A 15737-nucleotide genomic window follows, 5' to 3' on the forward strand; every position below is an offset into this window, starting at 1 on the left:
AAGTTTAACGAGCTTCTGGTTTAGTAGATATTAGCGATTTTTAAAATAAACGGGCTTTCGAAGTCACCCCAATGCAGCTTACAAAGATTTACAGGGTGGCCCAAAAATACGTAGACATTTTCTTTACTGCGGCATATTGCTGATAATTTTAACAAACGTTTGCGTTTGTGTATCAAAGCTAAAGGAAAATATTTGAAGATAAATACGTTTTTGATTTTAAAACCAATACGGGACTTAATAGCGTACACTTACGTTAGTACTATGCCTTATGGGAAACGGTCGAAGAGATAGTTCAGATCCGGAAACGTCTCCAAAACTGCCGGGAGACAGCGGCGCCGGCCATCTACTTCAGCGGAATGACGTCATCAAAATGACTTCCGCCTCGTTGCGAATATTGCATTTTGGACCCAAACTATGCATTGCACATACTCGTGTGGGGTATTTAACGAAAGCCAATTAAATATTATATATTTCACTAATATACTATGTACCAAACCAAAATATACAATAGTTTAACAGAAATTTAAAAATTAATCAAATTGATGAAAAAAAAATCACTACAAAATTAAGCCATCATCTCAAGCCATACACTGATATCAAAATAATCAAAATCAGACCAAAAATGTGCAAATTATGCATCAAAATGTAGGTATTTGCTAGAACAAATGCATTAAAGTAAAAAAATTGAATATGAAATTGGTCATTTTTAGGATAATCCGCATAAGCTTCTAGCATGATAGTATTCTAGTAATCATAATTTATAAACTGAATTTGAAAAATAAGAAATTAAAAAAAAATATTGACAGAAGCAAGTACAAAATAGGTGTTGAAGTCCCTGACTTCTGAGCTAGGTAAAAAAACCTGTTACAGAAGTCAGTGTCCTCTCCCAGACAATAGAAATAGGCAGAATTTGCTATCTACGTGTGATGTATTGTTTACATGGAACTACTGAACTGATTTTGATAAATGAGGCGTCAATTCATTCGCCTTTATAGCCCGAGCCCGCAGGTGCACAAAACTTTAATTTTAACAGACTATTAAAGAAGGAGATTAGGTATGAAAAGAAACCGTTGTTTTGCTTATTTATCAAACAAATTCAATTTATAAATTATAATTCCACTCCAAAATATCGTTTTCATGTGTTTTATGTAATGTTCTTTCATTTAATACCCGATAATTAGGACTATTCTTTGCATAATATGAGCGCATTAAGGTAGAATTGTTGGCGCGCTTTAGTTTTTTTTTGTACAACTTCCACAGTTTTTGTCGGAAATTAAAAATTTAAGCTGTGATATAGTTGAATAACTGTTTTTTTTTTTATATTAGACGCAACATTGTTATAACGTTTTTAGTTGAACTATAAAATATATATACACGAACTTTTCTCAAAAAATGTGGTTTTTCTTTGTTTGTAGCTCCTAAAATATACATTGTTTTTATAAATAATGTATTAACGAATCATAATATATTTAATAACCTTTCGTTTGATATAGCACACGTGTATGTATGACTCATGGTATAGTTATAATTTAGATGTTGCAAATTTTGGTAGTGGTCACATGTATGACGCCATTATTTGTCACTCAGGCACTATAGAGATTGTCGCCCAGCAGTTTTATGATACTTTTTATATTGATAATAACATACTAGAAGCTTATACAGATTATCCTGAAAATTACCAATTTCGATTTTTTTAACTTTAATTCATGTGTTCTAGAAAATACCTACATTTTGATGCATAATTTTCACATTTTTGGTCTGATTTTGATTTTGTTGGTATCAGTGTATGGCTTGAGACATCATATTTAATGTTGTAGTACATTGCTTTAACGTCCGACTTTTGGTTTGGTTATAAAACCTAAATAATCGAATATTTTTTTACATCATTTTGATTTCTTTGTAAATTGCTTTTAAACTATTGTATATGTTGGTCCATAATGTAGAAATGAAATGAAATATAGAATATTTAATTGGCTTTTATTTAATATCCCACACGTGTATGTGCAATGCATAGTTTTGGTGCAATATGCAATATTCGCACCGAAGCGGGAGTCATTTTGATGACGTCATTCCGCTGAAGTATATGGCCGGCGCCGCTGTCTTCCGGCAGTTTTGGAGACCCAGTACCATGCCCAGCAACATACTAAAAGTTGAAAGCGGTTTCCGGATCTGAACTATATTCCCATAAGGCAGTGCACTACGTTTATTATTTGGTCTGACGCAAGGTCTTTGATCTTACTGGAACGCGCGCTGAGGGTCTCTATACCTGTTATTGTGAGCTGGCCGCTAACTATCGTGTACGATGTGTATTGTAATCAGGCATCGTAAACTGCGAGCAAAATCCATTGAAGTACTAGGGTTGTAACGTTGTCATACGTCATTTCAATGGATTTCGCTCGCAGTTTACGATGCCTGATTGTAATACATGATCCATCTAGACGGTCAGTAATCTGCACCTACGCGCAACTGGCGCTCTTTGTCTTTAATTGTGATATTCAGGCTTAGGCGTAGTATTTAATTGCTAGTACTGGTACTTTTGGAAGAATTGCCAATTGTAATTAGCTAATATTCTGGTGAATTTCGTCATTGACGTTGTAGATAAATTATGTTTTGGTACAAAGTTTATTTGGCAACTGGCAGATGTCAAATACCTAGTATGAAAAAGACCCACGACATTTCACATTTTTGCAACTTCTAACGCGATCACTCAATTACGCACCACTTCGCACATACAAAAGGTACGAATTTTAATTCGAAAGCTGTCTAATTTTAATTTTAACACCCGAAAATATTGTTTATTTTTTATCTGTATTCTTATACGTAGGTAGGTACCTATTCCGCAACTTTTCCTCGGAATCAATTGCAAGTAAAAGTTAAAATGAAGGCACAAAATTCGCGCTCTTCAAAAATATATTATACTATCTCTTCTACGACTACGTGAAATAATATATTATATTATCTCTTCTACGACTATATTATCACGGTCTCGATGATTGGTTAAATCCCTAACAATCCCTAAAAACCCTACTAATATTATAAAAGCGAAAGCAACTGTCTCTCTGTTAGCTCTTCACGCTTAAACCGCGACACTGATTTAGATGAAATTTGGTAGGTACGGAGATAGTTGGAGGCCCGGGAAAGGACATAGGATAGTTTTTATCAATCATCATCATAATTCCACGTAGATGAAGCCGCAAGCAGAAACTTATTAATTTGATTTCTTCACATCTTACTTTTAGATTATTCATAATTTTCGTATGGAAGAAATAGGTATGCTGCCCCGAAAGTGAATGGGAGAAGGGCAAGGGATGATAATTATGAATGACGATCTTCTTCAATTATCTTCACAGTAAAACGTCAAACAGTACGATACTATTCCCGACTACGCTAGACGGACGACTAGACAGTTCGTTGAAACTCACGTAACACAATTTAAAAAAAGAAATTAATTGTTTCAGAACATGGCGGCACACAAATTAAGGGAGGCTACATGCTGCGGTACAAGAGTGAGTTGTTATTACCCTGTTACACTACCTTTTATTAAAATCGTTGCATTAGGCGAGTGTCATCTTGTATGGGCTTTTGAGTTTCTAAAACGTCCCGCTTGGCGCGCTGTTCAAAATCCCATACATAAATAGACATAACGCAAACGCGAATGCTCGTCACGCTATCGAATGAAATTTATTAGGGGTTCTGATCAAACACTGACTGAGTGTCAAACAGAACTCTTTAGAGAGTTAACAGTTACTTTTGGTCGGTGATTCACTTTCATAATTAATTAGAAACCTTTACTTTACATCTTCAGTTCTCTCTAATTAACCTTGACCCTTTACCGAACTTATTAAAAAAACGGAATTTTAAGCTTCATTGCCACTTCATATTAGTCTTAAAAATAGGTACAAAAAAATGAATTAAGGTGGTCATTTTTGCCTTACCATATCTGATTGAGCCCTGTAAAGCCAGCGGTTCCTAACCTTGGGGGTAATTACAACCCGCGGGGGTAAAACTGGCATTTTACGAGGGTAAAACTGGTATTTTACGGGGTTCAAAATCAAAAATAACAAAGACCTATCATAAGAAAGAATATTAATGATTATGGAGGAGGGGTAAAATCGAGTTCCCTAGTTAGTCAAAGGGGTGACAGTACTGAAAAGGTTAGGAACCACTGCTGTAAAGGGTAGGACCGACCACCACGCAGCCTATACACAGCGTCTTGCTTCGGGCTGCCGCGACACTGTAGCGCATCGGGTATGTTCACGGAGGGACGGATCGATGGCTTCCACGCGATCATCAGGAAGCGGTGTAGCTCGCTGTTGAGGTGATGGCGCGCCAGCTCGAATACCATCCTGTGCACGTTGGCCGACCGGTGGGACTCACCGTGGCTAAAGCACTGGGAGCAGCTACATGCCCCATTATGTAAAAATCTGTTTTAATGTTATGTTTTACTAACTCTAGATTTAAGTATTAGTATGTATGTTAGTAACACATTATGGACTATTGTTCGAAATGAATGATTATTGATTGATATACAGTGTGTCTCTTACGTTGCGGTGTGGTCGATCCCTAACCGGTCCATTGTAAAGAAATGTTCTGTTAACAGGGAAATACCTGTGGAACTCGTGGTCGGAGGAGTGGGTGGTGCTGTACGATGACTCAACCATGGCATGGTTCAAGGTAAGATTTAAATATTCTTTATTTTAACTCGTAAAGTGGTTAAGGAAGACGTAAGATGATGCCTCGTGAACTTCAGCTGCCACTGCATTAGCGTGTGTACCACTTTAAAGTCAATCTGACGTCTTTTATAAAGGATAGTCTAAGAAAACGTCAGTTTCAATAGTCCGATTAGTCAACGGTCCGATTGGTAAGACAAAGGTAGTAGGGCCACGTGGCCAAAGGGAAAAAAATACAGACGGTTTTATCTTTATAAGTGCACTTACATTTAAGTCCCGATTGATTTTAAATAAAGAGTGTAAATATATTAAATGGATAGGGATACGCGGCGGCTTACCTTATACTGCTTTTCTCAAACTTGCAATTATATAATAATAAAAATATGATGGTGATGATGATTGTTTCATGTCCTAATGCGTGGGGTATTACGAGTATCACAGGGGAACAAAAAATTGATTATTTTGCGCTACGATGCACGGTTTAGGAGATACAGGCCTATAAAGATTTCTTTTTTTTTGACCAGGAAAAGTTATTCAGTCATGCAGATGTCGACTACGAAATAACTCGCGTTTTGGTAAGAAAACTGATGTATGGAGTTACCACTCTTTTACTTATATTTCTCTATGATTCGAACACTATTCTTACACATTCAATAGGGGTTAGTTTTTAGCTAACTTTTTTACCTTTACGAGTAAGTAATGTCAACATTTAATTGCAAGTTTGAGAAAATCAATATTCCAATGTTTTTTGCCCGTAACACGACTATTGTTTTTAGCTTAGCGTTTGGGAGCAAATCGATGCGCCGTGTTCACTCCTAACTATTTCCATTAACCCGTGCCGCGCCGGGAACTTTAATTGTTCAGCATGACAAATGTGAACTCCGAGGTTAGTCGTTAACATACCGCCTTTAGCTATTTGTAGACCTTATTGTAACGACATTAGGTTCACTTTGGGTCAGTTTACAGTGAACAAAAACATAGTATTCTCTTGGTCTTAGTTTCTTCAAGTGAATTAACTGTTTGTCTGTGACAGATATCGCCTGACCGAAATTATTAAATGTGGATAGAGGACAACATACCAATATACCATAAGTACGATGAATTTAAAATTGTAGGAACACATCTAATTAGTACTGACACAATGGAATTAGATGTAATTGGAATCCCTATTGTCTTGAAATTTGAGACGATACTCTTGCATTAGGTAGGTACTTTTTTTTTTTTTTTTTTTTTTATTACAAAAAGGCAAGCACTTGACCGCAATCTCACCTGATGGTAAGTGCCGATGCAGTCTAGGATGGATCATGCTTACCTAAAAGATGTCTATTCACTCTTGATTTAAAAAGATCCAAGTTATAGTGGACTGGGAATATATTTGCAGGAAGTGAATTCCACTCCTTAGCCGTTCGTATGATAAAGCTGGATGCATAGCGCTTAGTACGAATCAGTGGCAGAGTAACGACGTAAGGGTGAAACGCAAGTCCGCGTCTAGTCCCACGGTGACAGAATGGAGATGGGGGGATTAAATTATGTAATCCCATCGCACACTCCCCGAAATGTATCCTGTAGAACACCGATAAACAAGCTACCTTTCTACGGTGTTCAAGGCTCTGCAGTCTAGCCTCTACTAATCCCGCATCTCCAATAAGCTTAGAAAAGCATGATTTATCAGGGCATAGACATTTGTTCGAAGTTCGGAACTTCTCTCATAATGATATCATATTTGACCATTTGAACCTCATTGTCATGATAAATATAAGATCTGACAACGGCCAATTATATTATAGTTTCGCAATGTCTGTCTGCCCGTCTGTCCATCCGAGGCTTTGGACTGATCGTTAGTTCTAGAAAGCTGCAATGTGGCTGCAAATCAATCATGCCGACAATGTGGTAAAATAAGAACTAGACCGAATAGGGGTCTTTAACAACCATTTTGTGATTTCAAAAATTGCCCGATTTTTAATATAATGGGTTTTTAATATCGCGATATCGTTGCGTTTTATTTTATAACGCATGCTTTCAGTGTCTATCTATGGATATGAATGTGGTGTGTGTGTATATCTATGGATAAAATGTGACTCGCGTGTCTGCAACATGTCTATCAAGCAATCTTCAAGGCCTTTTTAATGAGCCTAAACTCAATACAATTGTGATTTCCATTGAGATTCCTTTGGCTGCTTTTCGACTGCATCAGATCAGCTCCAGGTTAGCGTACACATCGTAGTTGTGGAAGTTTGCTTAATTTAAATTCAATCATATAAAGAAGTGGTTGAAATTAAAGTTACGAAATATAAATATTAAAAAAAAATTAGCTATAAGACAATTTCCCAACCATATTAATGGTGTCAGCGCACCAGTAAATTGCATTATATTCCATCACAGCCAACAATGGCTACATTTCCCGTCAGGATATTAAAGTCGATATCAATCACATGATACGACCACGGTCATATTACATGCCTTATCTCACCGCCATGTCAGCGCCGTACGTATATAGTAGAGACGTCCATGTTTTACGATTATAGACCTAAAGGCTGGACGTTAGGAACTAATACTCGTTAATTCATATGAAGGCTTTAGATTTTAGATTGAGATAAATATTAGCGAAATTGGGAAATGTAATGTTTCAGCTGACATTTAATATACTTAATATTATTCCTTTACTATGCCCATTATTTTAATCATATCTTGTACATTGGTCTACGGACTATAGGTACGACGTAGCTCAGTTTCAGTACCATTTAGTATTATCCGCCTAAGGCCCAGAAAAAAACCAATATTTTATTTTATTTTATTTTGGGTCATGGGAAACCAACAGCACTATACATATCCAAAAACTATAATAGAATTAGAAAGCCAATTATAGGTTTACACTTAAAGAAACGGAATAAAATATAACAAGCTTATTGCCCAACTTAATTACACATATACAAGTTCATACAGCACAAGAACAGAGGATCGATATGAATATGATCGATTATTACAAAAAATAAGTAGAAAAGAAGGTAAAATCTGTTAGGTAGTACATTTAGCCACAGTACATTAGCCCTGACCTGCGCCAGAATCATTGTCACCCATAAAGTATCTAATTAATTTATTTTTTATTATTGATATGCTATCACTAAACATGTCGATATTACAATTTATAAAAGCTTTATTTAAGCTCATGCTTGCCCTGCATAAGAAACTGTTTTTTCTATACCTAGTAATAGCTTGGTAATTACTGATGGGACGAAAATGCCTAAACGTCCTTGACGGAACATTAAAAGAGATCTTATTAAGCAAATTTGGACAATCTACATTACCTTTAATAATATATACTAAGTACACTATGTCTGCAATTTCCCGGCGCTTAACAAGTGGGATCAAATGATGTTTCTTACACAGCTTGAGGTAGTCGATAGAACTATAGTTGACTTGCATTTTGTAACACAGGAATTTGATAAATTTTGACTGTAATCTCTCAGTTAAAAGTGTGGAAACTGTGCCTTGCCGTTAGAATAACGAATCACGACGACGAACTTAGAAATAGCCAGTTCGGTGGGACGACCGGAGACCGACCGCAAGAGGCCGGGAATGTTCCTCATTCCTTGACGAATACAGCACAGCCTTAATTGCGGCTCAGTTTTTTACTTACTACCTTATTCATAATATAAGAAACCTCTTATTAAATTCTGTAAAATTTTGTCTCTCTCTAACAAATAGAAACCAAATGTCATAATGACATTTGATACATTTGACACGTTTTTGAGTAACATCATATCAAATCTGCGTGGAATGATGATTATTGATAAAAACTATTGTATGTTCTTCAAACTATCTTCACACCAATATTCAACTAATTCGGTTCAGCGGTTTAAGCGTGAGTATAGGTAACAAACCGACAGAGATACAGACAGTTACTTTCGAATTTATAATATTATTATATAGTAGGGATAGTTAAGATTAAATTACCAAAAAAGATACTAATCGGAGACGAATGCTATAATATCTCACTAGTACCTACCAAAAGCGTTAAATCGACGACGATGTTTGTACACGTGTTTCGCCTTCGCGCGCTCGACCGCTATTGGTCCAGGATTTACGAATGACCGGCTGCATAGCCTGAGTATTGCGTCACATGCATAGGTTTTATTACAAAACCTTTGTAGTTTTCAAGAATTTTGGCTGGTGTCAATCATACGTGATTCAATTGTCCCCTTTGTTTAATAACGTGTTTCAAATGTTACTAAAATTTTCATGTCAAATTTCGCGTTATTTCAGAATGTCGTTTTATAAAATGAGTTTAACTTCAATTGTATGGGAGCAGCTTTTTAGTGGCGGGTTCGTGTGACTCTTAACTCGAGTATTTTAGATGATACGTCTGATAGTGCTACTTACATGTAATGATCATTTATGGTGTAGCAAAACTTTACCATATTGGAAGGAAATAAAAATTGGCTTTCAAAATTATTAAAATAGTAGCGTTAGTCAGCGGCATTAAAGTTCCTAAGCAGCCAAAATGTAACAAGTTACTGTCAAAAATATTTTTTTTTAATACACATTTTAATTGCTGACTATACTTCATCTCCTTTATAGCTCCTCTACACGATGGGCCATCATACTGGCCCACTAAGATAGGCCAGCGTGTAGAGAGGGTATTAGTATCGGATGGCTTATGGCGCGGCAGGATGGCGATGGGTTGGCCACGGTGTCGGTTATTTGTCCACACATCAAAGCCAAAGGTAGTGGGCCAGCGATGGTGCGTACGGCCGCATCCACACGTGGCCCATTCCATAGTGCGTGCTCACAACCATCGCATGGCCATCTCGCTGGTCCAGCGCTGGGCCATCGTGTAGAGAAGCCATTATATGCCTATCAAGCAATCTTCAAGACCTTTTTAATGAGCTGAAACTCAATACGTTTGTGATTTCCATTGAGAAGTTCCTTTGGCTGCTTTTCGAGTGCATCAAATCAGATCAGCTCCATAGTTAGCGTACACATCGTAATTGTGGAAGTTTGCTTGATATAAATTCAATTAGACAACGCATAGAGTAACTTATACTAGAGCGGTACTGTCATAGTAAACTTTGTAACCCCAGTAAATTCACTGCCATCTGTCGACACACTTTAAAACTAAAAATAAATATTTATAAAAATACGATAAAATGTATTTGAATATAGATAAATGATTTTTTTTATTTGCATTAATTATTTTTATGATTTTGACCCATGTTCTTTTACTGATATGCGTTAAAATTGTTAAATAACAAACGAAACCGTCAACGCCATCTATACGACAGTTGGCCAAAGCTAGTAGCGCCCTCTGAACGAGAATCAAATTTTCTTGATTTTCGAGGCACGTTTTTTTCTTAGACTGTATCCATCTATTACGGAGTTATATCTATCTTTGGACAACGAAAAGTGATTAGAATTAAAGTTACAAGATTTGAAGATGTGTGCTTCTCTGGATACGGAATGAAGCCAAATAAACTACTAAGCTAAGTTTGTAAAAACAAATACATACACAATACATTAGTTTGTCCTTTTAATGTTGAATCCTAATACCACTATCCATCCCCTGTCCACTAAAATTCAAACAGCAATAAATAAAAGTTGGCTCAGCTCAGCGAGATCAATACGAGATCGGAAATGTAATCTCAAGAAAGCTACGAGTATTCTGCCGAATCTAAACACTTTCTTGGAAATACGGATGTCTTGGCTCATATCACTTTTTAAATTCACGCGTTCACGTTTGTATTCTGGCGCTCACCTCACTCAACGCGAGACAGCACTTAGTACGGTCGAGGTGGAAGATATGTTGATATATTTTTCGTCTTTTTAACCGATTTCAAATAGGTGGTTCAGAACTCAATGTTTTTTCTGTTTGTATGTATAGTATATAACTATATATATCACAGATCTACAATGAACAATATCACGATGTCAAAACGTCAAAAGTGCGACCAAAATCGGATTGATGTTGTCAAGTTTGTTTGTCGGATTGCGTAAATTATTTCTTTTTGCTATATTCAATGATATAATCACCCTGAATACAGTTTTTCATATATTCCAGTCCACTAACCTTACGTTTCGGTAGTTTCAAGCGGCCGCTATGAAGCTCAACAGTGGTCACGTTTTTTCATTTGTAGTTTGCCTCTTTCACATTCTTGAAATGTTCATATACGTTATGGCTTCCCCTTTGCACACTTCGATTATTTTTAGGCATAAGCGTCATTGTAGATTTGTGGAACTGACTCATTATTTTGATTGACGTTTTGTATATAAGGAAACTAATAGCCGGCCCTCATCTACACCCAATACAAACATACTTAGGGAAGTCGGTAAATACGTTCGCACCGACAAATGGGCTTTATTTGATATGTTACAGCCTTTATTCTACTATGTTACAGTAACTATTGCGTTGAAAATCGGATAAATTGATCGTCGGTAGAATTATACGATCTTTTTTAAAAAATCTGATGTTTATGCTGGTAAAACAACCATACTTGCAGTTATTTTTCGTATAAACACAACTACTTTTACAAAGCAGGTCAAAGATAATTCCTCTATATATTATATCTGAATATAAAATCGAAAACTATTGTAGGTATAGAGTAGGTACCCTAAAGTCATAAAAACATCTAATATAAAGAATAAAAGATAGGCTGCTACTATTTCGCGATAGCTATAATGTTTAATAATATTAGTATCTTCCGTCAATGCCTCGTTTTTATAAGTCGAATGCGGGATAATTTAGAAAACTTGCATTTTCCATGAAAAGGGACCTTATTGTCGATGGTGCTTACGCTGCACAGCGTCGCGAGGTGTATTTATATCGGAGCATCGGTTATAATGGCGTAAACGCCATCGAAAATAAGGTCCCTTTTATAGGAAATACCACATATATCTACTAAACTAGAAGCGCTTTCTACTGTAGCAACAGTGAGCAGGATGCCTTGGTTAGCGTTGCAGTAGCTTGTGTTGCCAAAGTTTAACGAGCTTCTGGTTTAGTAGATATTAGCGATTTTCAAAATTAACGGGCTTTCGAATAGCTCACCCCAATGCACCTTAGTAAACCGTTCTTCTGACTTTATTAAAACAAAAACTATACTTTATCGATCTTACAGACATATTTGACTGCTTAAGAGGTAAGTAAAAGCAGAAACTACAGGCAGTTTGTATCGTGTAAGCATCAGGTTTCCTGGCTAAGTTGGTGGCTAAGCACGTACTGTTTAAGCTTTGTTTTAAAAATGGCTAATGGCATTGTGGGCGTAGCAGTGCTACGCCGGCGCTACGCTCGTAGCTCACAGCGCTACTAGCTATGCCTGAGAGCATTACGTTGAGAAATGCAGGAAATAATTGTGTGCTTAGTTTTTTTTACGGTAGGTTTTATATGGTAATATTATAAAAAGGTATAAAGCCAGGCTTAAAATAAATGGATATAGCTGTAACTACACCTATATTTAAAGGAACAGGGAGGTATCACACGTAATTTAACTCTAATGAGTGTTATTTACTAACTTTCAAAAATTATGAGGTCTCGAGTCCTTTTAGTCACGCTTTAAAAAGTCTCAAAAACAGACTCATGTCAGGAGTATGTAGGCTCGAAGTAAGAATAAGTTGATTTCTTCTTGGCATACTATCGCTTTAGCTCAATGAGAGATACTTTAAGTATCATACTATGCGTAGGTATCTGTAGTGGCTAAGCACGTACTGTTTAAGCTTCGTTTTAAAAATGGCTAATGGCATTGTGGGCGTAGCAGTGCTACGCCGGCGCTACGCTCCTAGCTCACAGCGCTACTAGCTATGCCTGAGAGCATTACGTTGAGAAATGCAGGAAATAATTGTGTGCTTAGTTTTTTTCACAGTAGGTTTTATATGGTAATATTATAAAAAGGTATAAAGCCAGGCTTAAAATAAATGGATATAGCTGTAACTACACCTATATTTAAAGGAACAGGGAGGTATCACACGTAATTTAACTCTAATGAGTGTTATTTACTAACTTTCAAAAATTATGAGGTCTCGAGTCCTTTTAGTCACGCTTTAAAAAGTCTCAAAAACAGACTCATGTCAGGAGTATGTAGGCTCGAACTAAGAATAAGTTAATTTCTTCTTGGCATACTATCGCTTTAGCTCAATGAGAGATACTTTAAGTATCATACTATGCGTAGGTATCTGTAGTAGGTATAACCAACCAATCAAATGTCCAGACATTCTCCTAAAGGAATGAAAGAGTCTATCTAGTCCTGAGTCAAGACTAGATAGACTCGAAGTATAAAATGACTTGAATAGTGTAGTAATGGGCTGGCTACGATCCAAAATTATGATTTCGATAATCCGAGCCACCAGCATGTGTATCTGTGGGACACGGCATAGATTCAAATCCATCCATTATTTCTTCGGTTTCAATGACGGTGCAGCCCTACCCAACCCGTCTACCCCCTCTAGGTACCCTGTACTAGCGTCGTGTTCTTGTTGTTGGTCATTTCTGTTTTTGTTTCTTATAATTTTACATTTTTAATAATTACACTTGTAATGCGAGCCTTGCCTTGTGGATGCTTGTTGTGCCGGCGAGCGTGTATGAGGAATGTTATGAAAGTAAAGGAAGCGAAAGAGGTATGTCAGGATCGTAGCAAGTGGTAATCCGTGGTCTCTGCCTACCCCTTCGGGAAATAGGCGTGATTATATGTATGTATGTATGTACACTTGTAAATATTCTTAATACATAATAAAACCCTATCTATGTAAAACCCTTTTAATGTGCAAATAAATGATTACCTAGGATTATGATTATGATTAAAATTTAATTGAGTTGGAAATTAAAATGACTTGAATTCCTCAAAACGTAGTCTCGCGAATAATAAATACAGTATTTAGTATCATATTTTACGTATCTACTTTTTTAATAGAAAACTAATACCGAGAGTACACCCTAATCTGTAAGTGTACACCTCTTTTTTAATCAATCATATCTCCGACCATTCCCCCAAGGCCAGTATTATCAAGGGACAATAGGGATGATGACACATGTTGAATTTTATAGCAAAATCTAGTAAAATAGATAGCAAATGAGCAATTTAGCGCAATAATGTGGATATTAAAAATTATATGGAAATCATGAAAAATACAGGACTAAGTTTCAAAATTTAAAGTTTTTTTTTAACTTTCTTAAAAGAATAAAGTAAGGGTACCATTCGATTCCTTAAATTTAGGAGCGTTTCGCGAGTGAACTACGACTATCGGACTTTGACTATCATTTCTGTCTTTTGTATTGATTTAATGCTGTGGGTCCCATAATAGACATTTGATCCCAAAAACAAACCTGATCGATTAATACAAATTTGTCATCTAGCCTATTCACAAACTGACTCGAAAAACCGACCCATCTTTAATTCGGAACTCGCGCCCGTGTTTCACAGACGGGGCCCGATTCAGATTCAACAACTTATTACGGTTTTGATATTATTTTGATACGACCTTGAAGATCGCTCACGCTGATTGGTGAATGCGAAATGAAGTGAAAGTCGCACGTGAGATGCGCGCCACTCACCAAGACGATCGTAAGAGCGTATTCACATTTTCCGATCCGATATTGTCGGAAGGAAGTAAAATGTAAGATATAATATGTGCTGCTCTGTATTTATTTGAGCAATAAATCATTATTACTAAAAAACGATATATTACGCAAAAGGCGGACTTAATGCCAATGGCACTTTCCTGCAGCTGTTTATGTCATAGGCGCCTTCCGACATCCGATATCGGAAAAATAAATTAGGCCGCTAAGTTCACCCATGTCGGAGCTTCCCGTCAGCTGTCGGACCGGTAATATTTGTTTGTGTGCATATGTGTAGGCATAATGCTTGCTGTAGTGTGCGTCACCGCTAAAGACGGCGCCCGGGCGCGCCCCCGCGGCCTGACTACTTAACAGGGATGTAGGATTCTACATTCGATGTCGGATCGGACAATGTGAAAACGCTCTAAAGGTCGTATCAAAGCCATTTCAACTCCATAACGAATTGTTAAATTAGAATCAACCTCCAGTTTTCCCTAGGCCGTTGTTGATAGCAAACGCCCTGATTCCACTTGAGTTCAGATTATTGCGACAAGTTATAACAAGTTTGCGAACTCGCCGCCAGTCGGCTTTTGGAGAGTTGTCATAACCGGCCTTAGTTCCAGAGAGATATTCATTGAAAAATCTGATCTTGATTTGACGAGGATCTGACTTCTTGCAGTGCGTTTACGCACCGATGTATAGGTTGTTAGGGTTCCGTACCCAAAGAGTAAAAACGGGCCCCTATTACTAAGACTCCGCTGTCCGTCTGCCCGTCTGTCCGTCTGTCCATCTGTCTGTCTGTCACCAGGCTGTATCTCATGAACCGTAATAGCTAGACAGTTGAAATTTTCACAGATGATGTATTTCTGTTGCCGCTATAACAACAAATATTAAAAAGTACGGAACCCTCGGTGGGCGAGTACGACTCGCACTTGGCCGGTTTTTCTTCATTTTTTTCAACCTTTAGTCAAATCATACTAAAGGTTGGAATGGTTGGACACAGGGCCGTGGTCTGTATTGTTAAATTTGTACATTACACTTGAGTTGGCGAGATGAATTTGAAGGAGGAGAGTACGTCCCAAATCATGGTTGTTCCAATCCTAGAGTTAAAGTTGTTCAATTACAACTCGAGAACTATGGATAAGAGAGAAAATAACTCCCTTTACCCTTTCATGTACCTATGTTGTAGTCAAAATCGTGGGTTCAAACTTTTGTGCTGTAAAGGGAAAAAAAATCGGTCGGCTCCATGTCATCATTACATAATATTGCATTGTTATACGATTTACATAGGTATGTCTGCAAAATTTCAGCTCAAACGAAAATCGGGAAATGGGTCAATTTTGGCTTCCAAAATTTGACCTACCCTAATAATCTAACATACATACATACCTACGTACTAACAAGGAAAGTTAAATAAAAGCTTGTAAAATTAAAAATAACGTTCTCCATACAAAAATATGAGAAGTTTCCGCAATAATTTGATTAGTAATTCGAACACGAAATTCACACAAAATCGTGCTTATTCACGG

General features: G+C 37.0%; 1 protein-coding gene across 1 annotated transcript in view; it reads left to right on the plus strand.

Annotated features, from left to right (window-relative positions):
* Positions 1 to 15737, plus strand: part of LOC134748280 (uncharacterized) — a 100290-nt gene that overhangs the window by 41410 nt on the left and 43143 nt on the right. Inside the window, exons 3-4 of the mRNA XM_063683014.1 lie at positions 3459 to 3506; positions 4601 to 4674. Of these exons, the coding sequence (XP_063539084.1) occupies positions 3459 to 3506; positions 4601 to 4674 (122 nt within the window). The remainder of the gene's footprint in view (positions 1 to 3458; positions 3507 to 4600; positions 4675 to 15737) is intronic.

This window comes from Cydia strobilella, chromosome 16 (genome assembly GCF_947568885.1).
Source record: "Cydia strobilella chromosome 16, ilCydStro3.1, whole genome shotgun sequence".
NCBI classification, from domain to species: domain Eukaryota; kingdom Metazoa; phylum Arthropoda; class Insecta; order Lepidoptera; family Tortricidae; genus Cydia; species Cydia strobilella.